At 38.1% G+C, this 17059-nt stretch overlaps 1 protein-coding gene across 1 annotated transcript in view; it reads right to left on the minus strand.

Moving 5' to 3' along the window:
- The window catches only part of LOC144050301 (CUB and sushi domain-containing protein 1-like), a 414568-nt gene that overhangs the window by 160699 nt on the left and 236810 nt on the right, over window positions 1–17059 (minus strand). Inside the window, exons 9-11 of the mRNA XM_077563425.1 lie at window positions 14090–14171; window positions 10929–11053; window positions 6619–6740 (exon numbers count right to left, since the gene is read on the minus strand). Coding sequence (XP_077419551.1) covers window positions 6619–6740; window positions 10929–11053; window positions 14090–14171 — 329 coding nt within the window. The remainder of the gene's footprint in view (window positions 1–6618; window positions 6741–10928; window positions 11054–14089; window positions 14172–17059) is intronic.

Below are 17059 nucleotides of genomic sequence, written 5' to 3' on the forward strand. Positions count from 1 at the left end.
ATAGCTGGTGGCTAGAAGATCTTGTCGGCTGGCCACAGAGGTTCCTAGAAATCAGTGGTGAAGTTTTTGTGTAATCCTTTTAACTAGTGATGGCAAAATAAAGCTTCATGAAGCATTTGCGATACTTTTGGACTCCTCTAGATGGTGCTCTTGGTTTAAAGATGAAGGCAAGTGCAATAAAAATGGATTACATTTGCATTGCATCTTTGACTCATGAGTGCCATCTTGAGGAGTCAAAAAGTATCGTAAGTGCTTCATGAAGCTTCATTTTCCCATCACTACTTTTAACTAAGACACAAACTAACCACCAGGGATAGCGAAGCTTACATGAATTTGGTTGAAATAAGTACAGTCCTAAAACTGCACTTCCTGTTTACGTCGAGGGAGCAATAGAAGATAGAATGTAGGCCTGTTTAGTTCTTTTTATGATTGATTTATTATTTTAATTGTCTTTTATCATATATGTACAGCTCTTTTTTTTTTTTTTTTTTAGCAAAATTGCAATAAGCAATGAGCAAAGTTGAGTTGAGCTTTAACTAAATTGACATAACAATTGAGTTAAAAAAGGCATTTCCATTGTTTAAAAAAAAATAAATAAATAAACCAACCAAGTCACTCCAACTGGCGGATTAAACTCACACCAGAAAACTCATCACCATTTACTGATAAAGCAATATACAACACCCGGTCAATGCCTTTGTTAAGCTTGCCTAAGCGTGTGTTGCCCATATATACATACAGGATTGTGAATAAGAACTGCCACAATGTACATTATGTTCTAGCATTCATTTAAATGATTAGTCAATCCTTTTATTTGTGTCTGTCCTTGTCTCCGAGCGTGTATGCCAACACACTCTGTAAATGTCAGTAGCTGTAGCAGCTAATAATCTGTCATTATAGCACATTCATAATATGTTGATTTACTAAGAGTAATAGACATAGCAGGTGCCATCAATCATGACCAAGGCTACACATATTCATGCGAGTTTAAATGTCTGAAGCAGGGATGGCATTGAACGTTTCAATTACAACCCACAACCACTGGGTTGGTGGACAAGCGCGCTACCAATGAGCTAAGCCCCCCCCTCCACAAAATAAACAAACTATGTGGCGTGTCGGTAAAAGAGAGACGGTGTTTCCCAAACTTCTTTGCTGTAGTTAAAGTATAATGCTTGACTGTGTTATCATGCCTCTTTAATCGGTTAATTTTAAATACATACGTACAATACAAATGTAAATACAGACGCTCCCCTACTTACGAACATTCGAGTTACGAACAACGGTACATATGAACATTTCTGCGCGTACAGTGTGTCGAAAAATGTTCGGAAAGAGATGCTGTAAGTTCGATTTTGTATGCGCGCCTTTTTCCGAGTAGTGCTTCTTTCCGCCGCTAATACCGACGCTTGGCGCTGTGAGAGCTCATTGGAGGCTCAGCAACGTGTCGAGGAGGAAGAGGAAGAAACGCCGGTCCCCATGAAGCAGGAAATAACTTTTGAAGCCGATTCCAGCGACGACGAAGACCCTCTCATGATATAAAATCCTCCTCTTCCTCCTCCTCCATCATCTCCTTAAGCATCGAGTACATCTTCCAAAAGTAAGTTAAACTTCATTTTATTTATCTTATTACGTACATGTACATATTGTGTGTGTCTCTCGCTCTCTTTCTCTAACATACGTAGTACAGTACAGCACTGTACATATTCTCTCCATTTTATTAAATGTTTTTTTCAGTACAAACCAATACAGGTTACTTATACAAGCCTTAAACATACTTATATAAACCTTCAATATACTTATATAGGCTTTAAACATAAATTATAATACAAAATATAGCGCTGAAGCAAAATATAGCGCTGAAGCAACTTACGAACAAATTCACCTTAGGAACGATCGCTCGGAACGTAACTCGTTCGTAAGTAGGGGAGCGCCTGTACACGCTTTATTGTCTTAAAAGAAAAAAACACATTATTGTATAAACAAGACGACAATATGGCCAAATAGCGAAAGTGGTGTTGTTTCCAGTCTTGAACAGTTAAATTATTGCTACTATTGGTGCCTGTGAACCTATGTTACAATAGTGTCAAACATTAAGTACCAGTCGGTATCACTGTGAGAACAAGCAGACACTGTATTTAAGACTCATTTTCATACTTGCTGGGCAGGCAAGTTCCACACTACTTAGCAAAAGGTTTCGCCTGCAAATGTGAATGCATACTGATGATGTCACTCGTGAAGTGAATGCATTCCCATTTTTGGACTGCCAAGTGTGGGCAGGGACAGACAGAAGCCGCAAAATTGAGGTCAACAGAAAACCTACCCACACAGAACAGTACCTGATTTTTTTGACTCTCGTTCACCCATTTGAACACAAAGAAAGAATGATCAAAATCCTTGAGGACAGAGCAGAGAAGATTACTGATGAAACTCAGCAAAGTTGTTTATGTTGGTGCCGTCGAGAAGGGAGTGCAAGGATCTGTGCCCCTTATGTCGAACATAATGGGTGTAAGTGATTTCGGGTTTAGAAGCGTAAATGGTGTGATGTTCTCCAAATGCTCTGCTTGCACTTTGTTGTATTAACATTTATTTTTTGCTTGCTTGTCTTGTCTTTTTTTGTTCATCAGTACACTGAAGTTGCTTTGTTTTGTTGTCTGTAATCACACTGATTTCTCATGAAGCTGATCTGGACAACAAATACTCCCAGAAACAGTTTTTCATGAAACAACTTGTGGTGGAGGGTGAGCACACTGAAATATATTTAACTGTTTTTTAGCCATAATCCATCGCTGACTCAAAATATGGATTGACTCAATTTTCCATCATCTGTAAAAGCATCTCTATCAACTTCTCCAGTCAACCATACTTGCATGGAAATGCAGTTTGTTTTCCATTTGGCTGCTCACTTTCCTTGCATGAAGTAGTTGGCCGAACACTTAGCCTCGTTTTGGCTCATCCACACTTTCAGCCTCTTTCTTCTTAAATGAGCTCAGTGCCATCTTACTCTCATTTTGTGTTCCCTCTCTCTACTTACGCTATGTTCAGTGGGCTAAGGGGAAGAAAAAAAAAGAAGAAGTGGGAATATGCAGATGAAAAAGGAGTGGTGCAGAAGATGGAGGGATGGGCGGAGGATAAAGGAGGGGTTAGAGAAAATGAGGCAAGTACATAGTAATGGGAACGGGGACGGGAACAAGTAGAGAGCAGGGACAGGGGAGAAGAGATGGGATATGTGATCAGACATGAAGAGAAGATAATAGTGTGAGTGAAACTGGAAAGGCTTGAGATGTTGTACTGAAGGTCTATGAATTATTCATGCAGATACAACAATGACTCAACAAAGCTGCCTTCACAAAATTGTGGAGGTGTGGTGACCTTGAGCTCAGCAATGGAGAATCATCAGGAAGAAGGAACAACACTCCACCTGGCTCTGCACTAGACCGTACTGATGTGTGGGTGCTGCAGTCCACTGTTATCTTTACGAATATTGAATGATCAACTCTGAGCCGCTTTAACCATCAAGAAAATAGAATGATGATCAAAGTACTCATTTTCATGTTAAATTAATTTGGGGGGGTAAAAACAGTAACTCACAGTACTGTATATTTAAGTGCAGTTCAATAACCACCATCGGAACATTCCTTACCTCTGATTTGTTTGTTAGTGAATAGATTACAAAAAAGGATTTAAACTTCAGGCATATGCAGGTGTGCAGTTTGGTGTTGATTCATTCATGACCATTCTTGTTACCTTTAGATTAATGGAATCTCAGTACAGATCCTGCACTTCAATATGTAGTGTGTGTGTGTGTGTGTGTGTGTCATTCAACAGTAAATCGCAACACGTGGGATTATCTATCTAGGCAGTACCTAGGGGGTGTAAAAAAGGAAAAAAAAAGAAAAAAGAAACTCTGATTTATAGTACATTTCATACACAAGATAACTCAATATGCTTCCACATACTGTAATTAAAAGCGCAACATTTAAAAGCAGTTACAGTTAAAGTGATTTAAAAGCAAACAAGAAATACAAATAAATAGCTTAATACAAAGTAATATAATAAAATACAACAAAATAAACAATATTTTATAGTTTGTAACCTGGATTTAAATACATTTACAGTTTATTGGAATGTCTGGAATATTTATTCATTCATATTATTCACTCTGTTAATAAAGGAGACCAGTGAATCAGGGAACCGTATTATACACAAGTAATGATTAAAAAAAAAGAAGCTTTTTAAGGGTAATTTTAGGGAGCACATTATATACGGGTGCTCGTTATTCACAGGATTTTACGGTAATAATTACAATATTCAATAGTGATTCCGTTTTTCTGGTGATAAAGAATAGCGATAACAATACAATCCCCCCGAATCAACAATAGCGAAACCGTGAAATTAATAAATGCCAGCCAGTAAAAATCAGTGACAATATTTTGATTCGAACCAAAATTTCAAACTGTATCTTTTGAAACTATCCCCTACTTGAGCATAAAGCTCAACCAGTGCACATGGGTGGTGTATAGTCCCTTTACGAGGACTTTTACTAGCCTGACACTGAACACACGCTAGGGCACTTGAATGTAGAGACAGGTTACTTTAACACTAATCAAATTAAGTGGCAACACTTAGAAGAAACAAGTGGCAATGTCTCCCAAGCTGACGTTAACTACTACTATCAGCAAGAGTCCGTTTCCATGCACTTCGCCCAGCCAGACACCTCAGGATAACAATATCATAACAGTAGCTTAAACCAAGGCCACCTAAAGACCCTGACGCTCATGTGGAGAATGAACCATATTTCTTAAAGGAATTCAGTGTTGGCCTTGTGATCATGCGAGACTGTCTAAATAACGCGCCGACGAGTCGATCTACCAACAAGTTCCTCAGTGGTGTTTCGTGCAAGAATAAGCCTGGTGGCTGCACCTCACAATCCTGTCAAGCAAGAAGGAGATTCTCCTTGACACTCCAATAACACCCCAGGATGTCTTTGGCAAAGCTGTCATGTCAATGCAAAAGATGTGTGAGGACAAAGAGAAGGAGGATCAAGCCCCGAAGTTGTGTTCGCCAAGAAAGTCATCCATCATCTCCCCCTTCAGCTCGATTCCAAACTTTGGCCCTGGGTGTGGTGTATCCACCATCAGCATCTACGCACTGCCCTAAGGCGTGCATCTTCTTGGGCAACTCTTACTCTCCTCTTCCTCCTACACCCATTAGCCATAAGTCAGTGCAAGACAGGAGTTTAGTGTTGTTTAAGGATATGAATCCGTAATGCAGTTCCGTGCACAATGAAGAGTTTGCTCTATACAGTATATCTAATAATATACAACATTTCTAAATTTTATTATTTTTGTTACAATCCCATCCCACCCAGGAAGAAGAAAATAATTTGTGCCACACAACTCTCTCTTGTGACTATAAATAGTAGCATTTGACAATAAAAATGTTGATCATTTTGAGATAATACTCCTTGCACACTCTCTGACAACGAGAGCACCACTGCCACCTACTGTAGTGGATGTGCAATTGCACACAAAAAATAATTACAAAATAAATAAATAAGTAGTATTTAAAAAAATAACATGTCACATACTCTATACTTTTTTGACCAATTCCACCCTGACCTTCCTATTAATCTTTGATGCAGCATTTCTACGCTGGTCCCAAAAGTATTCCGCAAATTATAGACTTTGTTACCTTCACTCTTGCCCTCTAGAAGTTGTTGCTTATTGGGCAGTCTTTACAGCTCTCACAAGCTTTTGGTTATCAATGCATGCTGTTTTCTTTGAGCTACTTGTTGGCTAAATCTTGTTACCTTTATCTCGGGCTTTCCAAATGTTATATTGATTCTGGCCATTGCTTGCACAATGGCTGTAATTGATTTTCCATCTTATCTCACCTTAAGAACTGCTTATTAAATACAGATGTCCAATTTTCATATTTGTTAGTATTAAAAGTTCATTGTGCTGTTTAAAAAGGTAATATTAAAGCTTTTTCGACATCATGCGTGCTCCACCAATACCCAGATGAGTACAAAGAGCCCTGACTGTTTTACTCTGACTGCACCTATCAGCTTTTATCTTTCCTTTATAGTAGAGTGTGCAGACCCCGTACATGCCACAGTTTCTTTGGGGGAGGGGTGGAGTGGTGGAGGGTAATGTCATGTGGCGTGCATTTAAGATCGTGCACGTACATGAACAAGCCTGACACAAATACTGCTGCTACACTTTGGGCCAGAGGTGGCAGTCGCGAGTAAAAAAGTGACAAACTGTACAAAGTTTCTTTAATATAAAATTAGCCTCCAACGGTAAAATCCAAATATTGACTAGTGATCAATGTAATAGGAAACACTTGGGATTAAAACACATGTTCACATGCTCCACTACTTTTGCTCATTTGAAAAATGTGTGGCTTCAAACAAGTTGTGCATCAGATCCAGACTTGTACTTGAAAAAATGATACCAACTATCATATTCGATGGTTTATTTCAAGACCAAATGTTTTCGGTCATTAGCAAAAATAAAGGACTTTGCTTCACGGTTCAAATTTGGAGAGTAACAATGTGAAATTCCAGAATTTGCAATGAACACGTTTAAAGACTGTAAAAACGGGGTAATAACTCACTTTTGCAGAATCCAGTGCAGTGATTACCCAGACACAGTGAGCATTGTTCTCATATTGGACAGGGTAGTTAGGAGATGTTATGATCCCTCTGGGTCCCCGTAAGTTGCTGCCACAGGTACGGGCTACAAGCAAAAGGACAGTAAACAGACAAGTTAGAAATGTTTAGCAAACGTTTTGCTGTGGTTTCAATGTGAACAGTAAACATTTTGAAATGTTGCAATCAAATGAAGTGTACTGCAGAAACTGTGATTGGTCAGTTATACCAACTGATCACCATACAGCAATTTCATAGATGTCAAATACGATTCAGATGTTGAACAAAGATATTCACATGCTATCATTATTAAGATTACAAATAGTAACGGAATAAGGTTTATTGACAAGGACGTAAAAAACAGACAAGGAATTTGTGTACACAGTCATAACCTGTCTGAGAAACATGAAAAATGACCAACAGAGGGAGACAGAGCAGGAAGCCTGGTGGTTCACTAATTAGCGGCCCATGAGGAAGGACGAAAGTGGGGAGTGGGGATGGGGGGTTCGGGGTTAACGAGAGCAGCAACAATAATAATAATCATTGACAATGATGACTGGATGATTCCAGGAAGGAAAAAAAAAATCTGGTAGTCTGTGCTTCCATTGGTGAATGGTAATAACACCATGCCGATGATAAATGGCAGTAACATTTGTCTTTGAAAGAATACAATCCAAAAAACAAACAAGGCACTCAAAACATTATTATGTCCATTTTGTCTATGTAATTTACACATTTAACTAGACAAGACTATTTAAAATTGTTGTAATTTGTGCTATTAGTGTGTCCAAACAATCACAATACAGGTTCAAACAGGTTTTTTCTTAATAGATACAGCTTAGGAGACATTCATCAGTGAAAAGTGAGTGAACGAAAAGAAAAAAGCTAAGAGGAAGTGAGTGATGTAGGAAGGGCAGAAAGGTTAGAAAGAGTAAAAAAAAAAAAAGACTGAAGGAGAGGAGGACTTGAGGATGACTGTTCTGCCTGTTAATTAGAAAAGGAGAGCTGAAACACACTGTGGTGCATGCACACACATGCGCGCGTGCACACAAACACACGCGCACACACATTAACGGCTATTCATTCCACAGATCAGCTTCTAATTAACAGTTAGGCCTCAGAGGAGAATAGGGAAAGCTCATGGGCTGGAGTCCCAGGAGAGGGCCAACAACAGACCAGACGCACTCAGTGGAGCAGTTACACTACCATCATTTTGAGTGCTTGTGTCGGCGCATCAAAGCGCACAAAACATCCTGACTCGAACGTTCGAGAGACAAAACGAGATTGCGGAATGTGTTCGTGCGCTGATTTGGGTTGAAGAAAACTGGCTACGGCGGTGCTCGGTGTCAATTTAAAGTCAACATTGAAACGAGCAGGTGTATTGTACCTTACAATTTGATCTAAAACGAGATTGGTATTACACTTTAAAAACAGTTGGGTCAAAAGTAACCCAATTATGGATAAAAAAAAAAAAAAAGGACCATTACGGTTTATGGGTCAATTTGACTCGACTTTCTGGGTTGTTTTATATAAAATTACCCAAGTAAAGGATCTGACCAATATTTGTGAGTTTTATACCGAAAGACCCATTTTTGACCCATAGTTGGGTTATTTTTGACCCAACTGTTTTTAGAGTATAAGATGTGGCTCAATAATAATAATACAATGGGGTGGGTAGGTGGCAATTTGCCTAAGACTGCTGGTGTAACATCAATGAAAAGTTAAGAAAGGGAATTTTTGAAGAGAAAATAACATTCCACGTCCTTCTATCTCACTCGCCCTGCAGCTCTTTGTCTCCTCCTGACAAGAGTGGCCAGTATCATGAGGGCGGGCGGGTCTCCGCAGCCACACGCTGACTTCTAGACACAAACCAGACCCACAAACACAGACAGTGTAATACAATGTGACAAGAATCTTACAGTATGTGTCTGAGCACAGGGACGGCCTGTCCGTCAAACACACACACACACACACACACACACACTGCTCGAGGCAAAGACTACTGCAGAGGTGTGTGACACCATCCTTTGGATACATGCTGTCAATGTAGGCGTGCGTGTATGTGTGTGTGCGTGCGTGTATTTTTGTTTTTTGTATGCCAGCTGTCTGCCTTTCTATTGTGGAGCAATAAAGGCAACAGGGTATTGTCAGTAAGTGCGTGGGCAGTGAGAGCCCCTGCATCATTGCTTTGACACTCACACAGCAACCAGTCGCGGAATCCTCAACACACCAAATGTAAATGATATCATGTGTCTACGATACTGGCAGAGCAAATAAAATAACAATATGTCAATGTCAGCCTCACAAAAACAATGCCTTCCGCAGAAGCCCCCTCTTCCTTTTTTAACACCTGCAATGAATGCTTTTAATGCTATCTGCTTTAACCGATAACATTTACTCAAGCTATACTCTATATTTGATTGATTGCGTACGACTACACCGAGGCTGAGCACGGATCGGAGATGACTCCAATTGACATGTAAATTGGCCGTTAAAAACAAATGCAGAATCAGAATGGTCATTTATGAGTGACAATGAATGACAGTGAATCATAGGATATAGCCATGTCCCAGAGGGAAACGCTCGGAAATATTGTATGGCAAATAATGAGCGTTGTATTAAACTTTCAAGCAACATCTAGACATTGTATTAACACGCACCTTCGTCATTACTTCACTGTTGGCTAACGTCGTCCTAGCACAAAGTAGTTTGCAAACTTGGACGCTGAATTGGAGACAAATCCTCCTAGGTTAGCTTAACACTAGCTAGCTAGTACGACGACAAAGATGGATTTTAAATTTGAGCAAAAACACCCTTGGTTCTACAGGCCAGTGTGCGGCGAGGGGTCCTGGAAGTGGGAGTAAGCTGTTTTAAACTTTAAAGAAAAAGATTTGCGGCTTGCTACATTCTAATGTTTTCAAAAACGTGAATATATGAAGCTTGGTAAGGCACTTTGGACAAGATATGGAGTAGAAAAAATACTGCATGAGTGCACTCAATTTGGCATTATGGTGAAATTGGCTGTTTATATTTTTGGACAATGATGTGTTTTTTAACAAAAGTCAAAATAGTAACCCATTGGAATGGATTTGGTGGTTCGGTGGTTAAATGGTAAACGAATATATGAACGCGGACTTGCGGTAAAAGTATCATCTGCACATTTTAATGAGATTAAACAGAAAATCTCTACCAAAATAAATGTCATTACATACTGTACATAGAAACACTTTTTTTTCTTTTGTACGGCCAGAAACGTAGAAAATATGTAGGCTATATAAGTGAATTGTTGTGTTTGTAGGTTGTAGTATTGAGTAGTATCATGAAGAGTGTTTTTTGAGTGATCAACATTTTTCAGCAAATAAGAAGGACCAAATATTAGACACCACTCAGTGGAATGAAGTTAAAAAGTACACTGCCGATAACAATCGCAATAATAAACATTGTTAAATGAATACCTCTCTGACCGTGTCAATCAATACTGAGAATTATTGTGTGTTTTTTTTTGTGGCAGATTGTTGAGGTGTACTTTAAGTACTCTTTTCACTAAGACGTCATCCAACTTCTTTTGGGCACAAGAGCAGAATGACATTGTGATGAAGAAACAGTACATGCAAACTGTCTTGCTAAAAGCAAGTAGAAACACAAACCTAATCTTATTGTTTCCTGTTGTTGTAGCAACTTTCTGGTTAAACGGAAGAAACCTTCGAAGAAACCATGAGAGTGCCGCTACCTTTTTAACCTCACATATAACAACCACCATAAATATTTCTGACATAAATGTCCATTGTACTTTTTCATGTCCTTGGAGCTGCTTGTTTAGAGAAGCATCAGACGAGGGGGGGACAAAAAAAGAACTCTGCTTTTAGCCTTGTTATCAATGCGCATGTTAGCTTTTCTACAATAGAGAATGAACTGAAGCAGTCTGATAAGTGCACTTACACTACGCAATATTCATCCGTGGTTATGTGTGTACTTACCAAGACAAATTAGCAGCAGCAATTTATTATGGATTTTGTTTTATTATTTAATATAAATATCTTCCTAGATCTGATTTCACTCTTTCACTCTGCTTCTACAACACATTTCCCATGGAGAGGATCAATAAATGGATTCATCTTGGGGAAAAGAAACGTTTTGAAAATATCGTTATTTGTCTTGTTTGACAGGAAGCAACACATACAATCAATCTTGCGACTGTAGCTACACACATATCCAGCACAGTAAATCGTGACATCATTTAAGATTTCAAGGAGGTGGAGATGTGTGAAAAACCTACTTCTGCAGATGGGCCTATGGTCACTCCAAGCAGCCAGAGTGTCCGTCACTCTCTGACAAGTGATACTTTTGGATCCTTGAAGAACATAGCTGTCATCACAACTGAATTGGACACTGGAGCTAATTCTATTTTGGGAGACAAAACAGTAGCAATGTCACACACAGTCATGCTATCTTGTTATATTTGACAGCAGCGGCGGTTTTCTTGCATGCGTGATATGTGCGTGTTGTGTGTTTTGTTGCATTATTTGTGTTGTATTCTAATTTGTTTAGAAAATAATATAAGGTTCACTCCATCATATTTTTGTTGGGGATGTGGATCTCGCACAGCGCGCCATTCAAGCCTTGACCCCCACTGCTTGTCAGAGATAAAATATAGAACCAATGTCTTATTAAAACATGTTGTGATTTCAAACCTGAACAGATTTTATATCCCTTCTGAGAATAATTGCACAACACGGAAAATGATAAGGACCAGTGAAGAGAGAGAAAAAAAAGTTTGGCAGGATTCTGACTTTATTCTCAGAATTCTTACTTTAAAGTCAAAATTCTGACTTTAAAGTGAGAATGTTGCCTTTAATCTAAGAATTCTGACTTTGAAGTAAGAATTCTCACAATCTCAGAATTCTGACTTTAAAGAGAGAATTCTCACTTTATTAGTGTTACTATTATCCTCACTTTAAAGTCAGAATTTGTATAATTCAATAATAATGATAAAGTAATAATTCCAAATTCTCACTTTAAAGTCAATTCTGACTTTATTCTCTGGATTCTGACTTTAAAGTGAGAATTTTGCCTTTATTCTCAGAATTCTGACTTTAAAGTGACAATTGTGAGATTAAAGTCCAAATTCTCCCTTTAAAGTCTGAATTCTGAGAATAAAGTGAAAATCCTGCCAAACTTTTTTTTTTTTCTCTCTTCACTGGCCCTAATCCTCTTCCGTAATTGAGTACTTATCCACTTGTGGTTTTAATTCTTCCACTGCTTGCTCTCCTTTGCTCTCGCTTGTCTTACTTAGTTCTTATTTTAGGAGCCTGGTACTTTTGCCGTCCTTTTCCCTAATGTTTTCGACATCCTGCTGTCTAACATGTGAGCGGGACATTCAGCCATGTCAGCACGAGTCCACATGACGTCTTGCCTGTAAAGCTCAATGTCTCTTCCGTGCTAAAAGACAACCGTTTACCTCCTGGCTCAGCTTTTACACGAGCTCCTGGTTGTTCAGGGGCTCCTCCCTGTTGTTACACACGCTTTTTTTTGTACACATCGCTCTGTGAGCATGCAGATTATGCAAATTACCTACAAGTACTGGCTGTGAAATTTGCAACAACAGGAGACAAAGCTGTAGTAAATGCATTGCCTCTGAAGTAAAACCGAAAATTTGAAAATACTTCCACACATCATTGACATGCATGCACACACGTTGGTAATGACCTTCCACAAGCGCACAAACTCCAATAATAGTCCTATTACATTTGTGCAGCCATAGTAACTAATGGCGATGAAGAACAGCAGGAGCCTGAGACTAAAGGATGATTATCATTTAAAAGTTTTTGGGCCTAAAAAAAAAAAATCCTTCCTTGAGTCTCTTGTAATTACAAGACAAGATTGTCGGCTCCAGATGCCATGCTCGGGGATAATTGCATCATAGAAGAAGATCATGAATTGTCTCCTTTGCTGTTAGTTGACACACCATCGAGTAAGTGAGTCATCAAATGACTTTGTTTGTTATCCCTTCATGTTGCTCCAATCACCTTGTTCTGACACATTATTTCCTCTTGCTACAATAACAAAAATATCAGCCACCTCGGCCATTTTGTGCCAAAAAAAAGTCAAAATCTGTGGGGTTATTTTCATCTCACTGTTTTAATTAGTGACACCACTTTATAACCCCACTTTGAAATCCTAATCCAACATTGAAAACATACTTCTAAACCCTATTCCTACTTCCAAACCCTAATTTGAAACCCATTTTTTTTAACCCTAGCCCTACTCTGAAACCAAACAAAAACCTACTTTGAAATGAAAACCCTACTTTGAAATGAAAACCCTACTTTGAAACCCTATTCCAACTTTGGAATTCTATTTTGAAACCCAAACCCTACGTTGAGACCCAAATTTGAAACACTATTCCTAATTTGACATCCTACTTTGAAACAATGATTTGAAACCATAACGCAATTATTGAACCCCAGTTCTACTCTGAAACCTTACCTTCAAATGCTAACTATAATTTCAATGGAATGGACTGCTAAACCTAATGTCACACATTCTACTCTGAAACCTTACCTTCAAATGCTAACTATAATTTCAATGGAATGGACTGCTAAACCTAATGTCACACATTCTGACGGCATTTGTTTAACTCTAAAACACAGAAAAAATCTGCAAAAATCTACAATTTTTTATTACAGTTTTCGGGGGGATTTGGGGTTTGAATTTCATTATCGTGTCTTTTGCTGTAATGTGTTAATGTATTTAAAACATAACTGTCAAAATTTGGCGTAAGAGGTAGAGCTAATATCAGCAGACTAAACTGACTGGCTGATTAATTGGCCGGGCCCTAAAAAAAATCATCATTATCTCTTTCACTCCCAGCCATTTTCACAGAAGCAACCCCCTTTGCTCCTGGTTGTTTTACTGGATTTTGACAGGTTTTGTAAGGCCCACAGAATGTTGTGTTCTATTGCTATGAAAACATTTAACCTACCAAAAGAAAGATTAGAGTCTCTTTTTTTCATCAGGAAAAAAATTTTTTTTTTGTCCGTTTCCTTTTTGCAGCGATTGGCATTAGAATATAGCTAAGTTTCATCATTATTCACAAACATGTTAAAAACACTGAGGAAAAGAGCTTGGCCCTGGTTGATCTCTTATACTCTGCATCAAAGCCTTCTGTATGCTTTAGCATAAAAAAAACATAAAACATGTATGAATACAATTTGGGGACCGTTTTTATACGTTTTTGGGTACAAATAAGTAAAGGTAATTTTGGAAGTGTGTATCACACTGGTAGGCCTTCGCATTAATAAGTAGGTCTCAGTTTCCAAGAGTTTGGTAACCAGTGCTGTATTTAATCATATCTCTGGTTATGTTGGCTTGACAACCAAGCACGCTCTCTGTGTACAATATACAGGATGATTGGAATAGAATGAAATATGAACTTACTGAAAGGCGGTTCCCATCCTCTTGCCATTCTCTGGGACTCCAGGATCTGGACATACATCTCCAGCCAGGCCACTTTGACTCACTGAGAAATAAAAATAAAAATGCTACTATGTTTATATGCTTAATTAGACACCATTTTAGCCAATTGTTTAGTTCAATGTATTCATTACAATTGATGACGGAGTGATGAAGAATATAATGTAAATGTGCGAAATGATAACAAAGACAGTGTCCTGGGAGATATATTAAACAGTATATATTAAACATAACAAACATTAGATATATAGATATTTATTTTTATATATTTATATAAATCAAATTAATGAAAGATGATTGTTCTTTGGCTGACTCTGATCGAGGAAGGAGCGTCTTATTGTATTCTGGGGACGGGAATTAATAAACTACAGCTTCATCCCGTCAGCCCTTTTTCTTTTCGGGTGTAATTGTGTGTGAAAATTGAATGTTGTAAATTGTCTCAATGATTGCCTGAAGGGAAAAAATAACAAATAAACAAAACAAATGTCCAATTACCCAACTGTGACAATTAACCCCAACTAATATTTTCCAAAAAGACCACGTCTACATGTATATGATATATCTCCAAAATAAACAAATCAATGGTGTTGTATTTTTTGGCTCTGACGAATCTGTGAGAACAAATTACAGCAAAGCTTTCTCTGCATAAGTATTCCTATTAAGTAAATGTCAGCATACTAGAGTTTAGATTTGAACGCAGAACCTCTTGATTGTGACGCACACAAGCTAGCAAAAACTCCACCCTGCTGCCCAAAAATAAAACATAAGCCCACAATTTCAAAGCAAAAGCAACATGGAAGGCGATGAAACAGTTGGCAAAAAGCCAACATGACGGTAGCAGTCAAAAGGCATGTCTTCATCTGCCAGAAGTCATGGTGAACATGCTGTGTTGGAAAGTATCTTAGTACATTAACTTGTATTTTGAATTCAAAATAAACCCCATCTTGTCGACCACAAAAGGAGGAGAAGAAGAGTTTAGGTCCTCGGATAAAAGCAAAAGCCAAAGTAACTCTTATCGAATGTGACAGCATGAACAAATGTTTTTTTTTTAGGAGACATTTGACAAATCTTTGAGGGAAAATCACAGCTATTTCTAACACATCAATAACGGCTCCAAAATATTAATGCGACGGTGAGTCGGCATGCACAATAGCAGCGGTCTTGAAACAAATTCAGCCTTCATCCTGCTCATAAATGAGCTTCTGAGCGACAAGTTTTACTTTAGTGTGTCGTTGATAACTTGAATAGGAAACCTGTAGAAAAATAAATTAATAAATATGATCAGTTAGTTAAGTTTCTGTTTTTAAGATGAAAACTATTTGATGGCTATGTTGATAATCACTGGACTCAGCTTTCTATGGTCCATCTTGGTGCTTCTATTGTGATTTTTTTTAAACCACCATGTCTGTTGAAAAACAACCAATTAGAGATAGAAGGCGTGACAGATGAGATGTGAATCTTTCTCACACCACCTAACTCCACCTTTAAGTAATAACATAGACGGATTTGCTTCTAGCTATTGTAGGTGGTCCAAAAATGACCACTTCATCAACTGGGGAACAAGAACAGTAATAATAACACATCAGCAGCAATAATAGTAACAAGAACAATGATTGAATGTTTTGTCTTAAAGCTTAAAAGTTTACTTATTAAACAGCTGCTCATAATTTATCTGAAATGTACAAAGGGATGCAAAAGTTTCAGAAATGCAGGCATCAAAAATGAATGGATGATTTTCCGCATTTGTGTGCTGTGGGTTGTGAGTGACTCGCCGATTTGTATGCATGTTTGTGTGGGATCTGATGCAAACAGAACAAGCTGTCTTGCAGCTCCACCGTGGTTTTGATGTTCTTTCCAAAAAACACATCACACAAGCGAGCACACACGTCCCGAAAACACACACTCAGCCACTTTCCTCTTATCCATTTTCACCCTCGCTCATGTTCAAATGACATTCATTGGCATCCTTTACAAAGGTTCATTTGCCAAATGCGGCTCATTCATACAACATGAGATTGTGATAGAGAAAAAAATGGGCCAGTGTCAAAAATTCTCAAACTGACTAAATCCTGTATTTGCACTTAAAAGACCATTTGCCGTTGAAATACAAGATTATAATGCAGAATGCCGTTTCCATATCTTCAAAGTGTCCTCACCAGACCTTTCATCTTTACAACTCAACTCTTTAAGAAATCATAGAAAATGATTACTTTTCTCCTATGTGTCCATTTATGTTTGCAGAAAATTTACACCAGAATGTCAAAAAACAACAAAATATGCATTTGACTTTGGATAGCAGACTACTTTACCTTACTCTGATTAGTAATAGCGACACCTTAATGCAGCAGAAAAACAAATACATTGTCAGTGTAAAATTACATATTTACTAATTTGTTTCACAATTTTAACTAATTTACTTTGATCAGTCATGTAATGACAGCACTTCAATGCAGCACAAAAACTACAATTTCAAAGTGAAAAGTTTCATTTTCATTTATTATATCCCAATTTGATGGGTTACTATGTTGATTGTATTACATGTGGTTTAATGTCTATTTTTTAATTTTTTTGAATGGGCCAATAAATTGTGATTTTATTATGGATAGGGTTCCCTTATTTACTGAACCAACTGCTGCTGCCATCAGCATTAGCTCCCAGTGCGGCAGGATGGAAAAAGTGACAAATTTGTCATACATTGACAATTTTGCCGTAAGATTCCTCAAATGTAAGATGGGTGCTTTGTCTCAATAAATGTTTGGAAACACAGATTAGAAGAAGCAGAAAGAGAGCAAGCATTATTATTATTTAACTTTGGGTAAACTCTCACATACTGTAGGTCCGATATAATTCCCCACACACAACATGATTCTATTAGCGTGCACTTATGGAGAGAACTTTCCCAGTGATGACACTGCACTAATGGTGTTGAGCCCC

This window comes from Vanacampus margaritifer, chromosome 4 (genome assembly GCF_051991255.1).
Source record: "Vanacampus margaritifer isolate UIUO_Vmar chromosome 4, RoL_Vmar_1.0, whole genome shotgun sequence".
In the NCBI taxonomy this organism is placed as follows: domain Eukaryota; kingdom Metazoa; phylum Chordata; class Actinopteri; order Syngnathiformes; family Syngnathidae; genus Vanacampus; species Vanacampus margaritifer.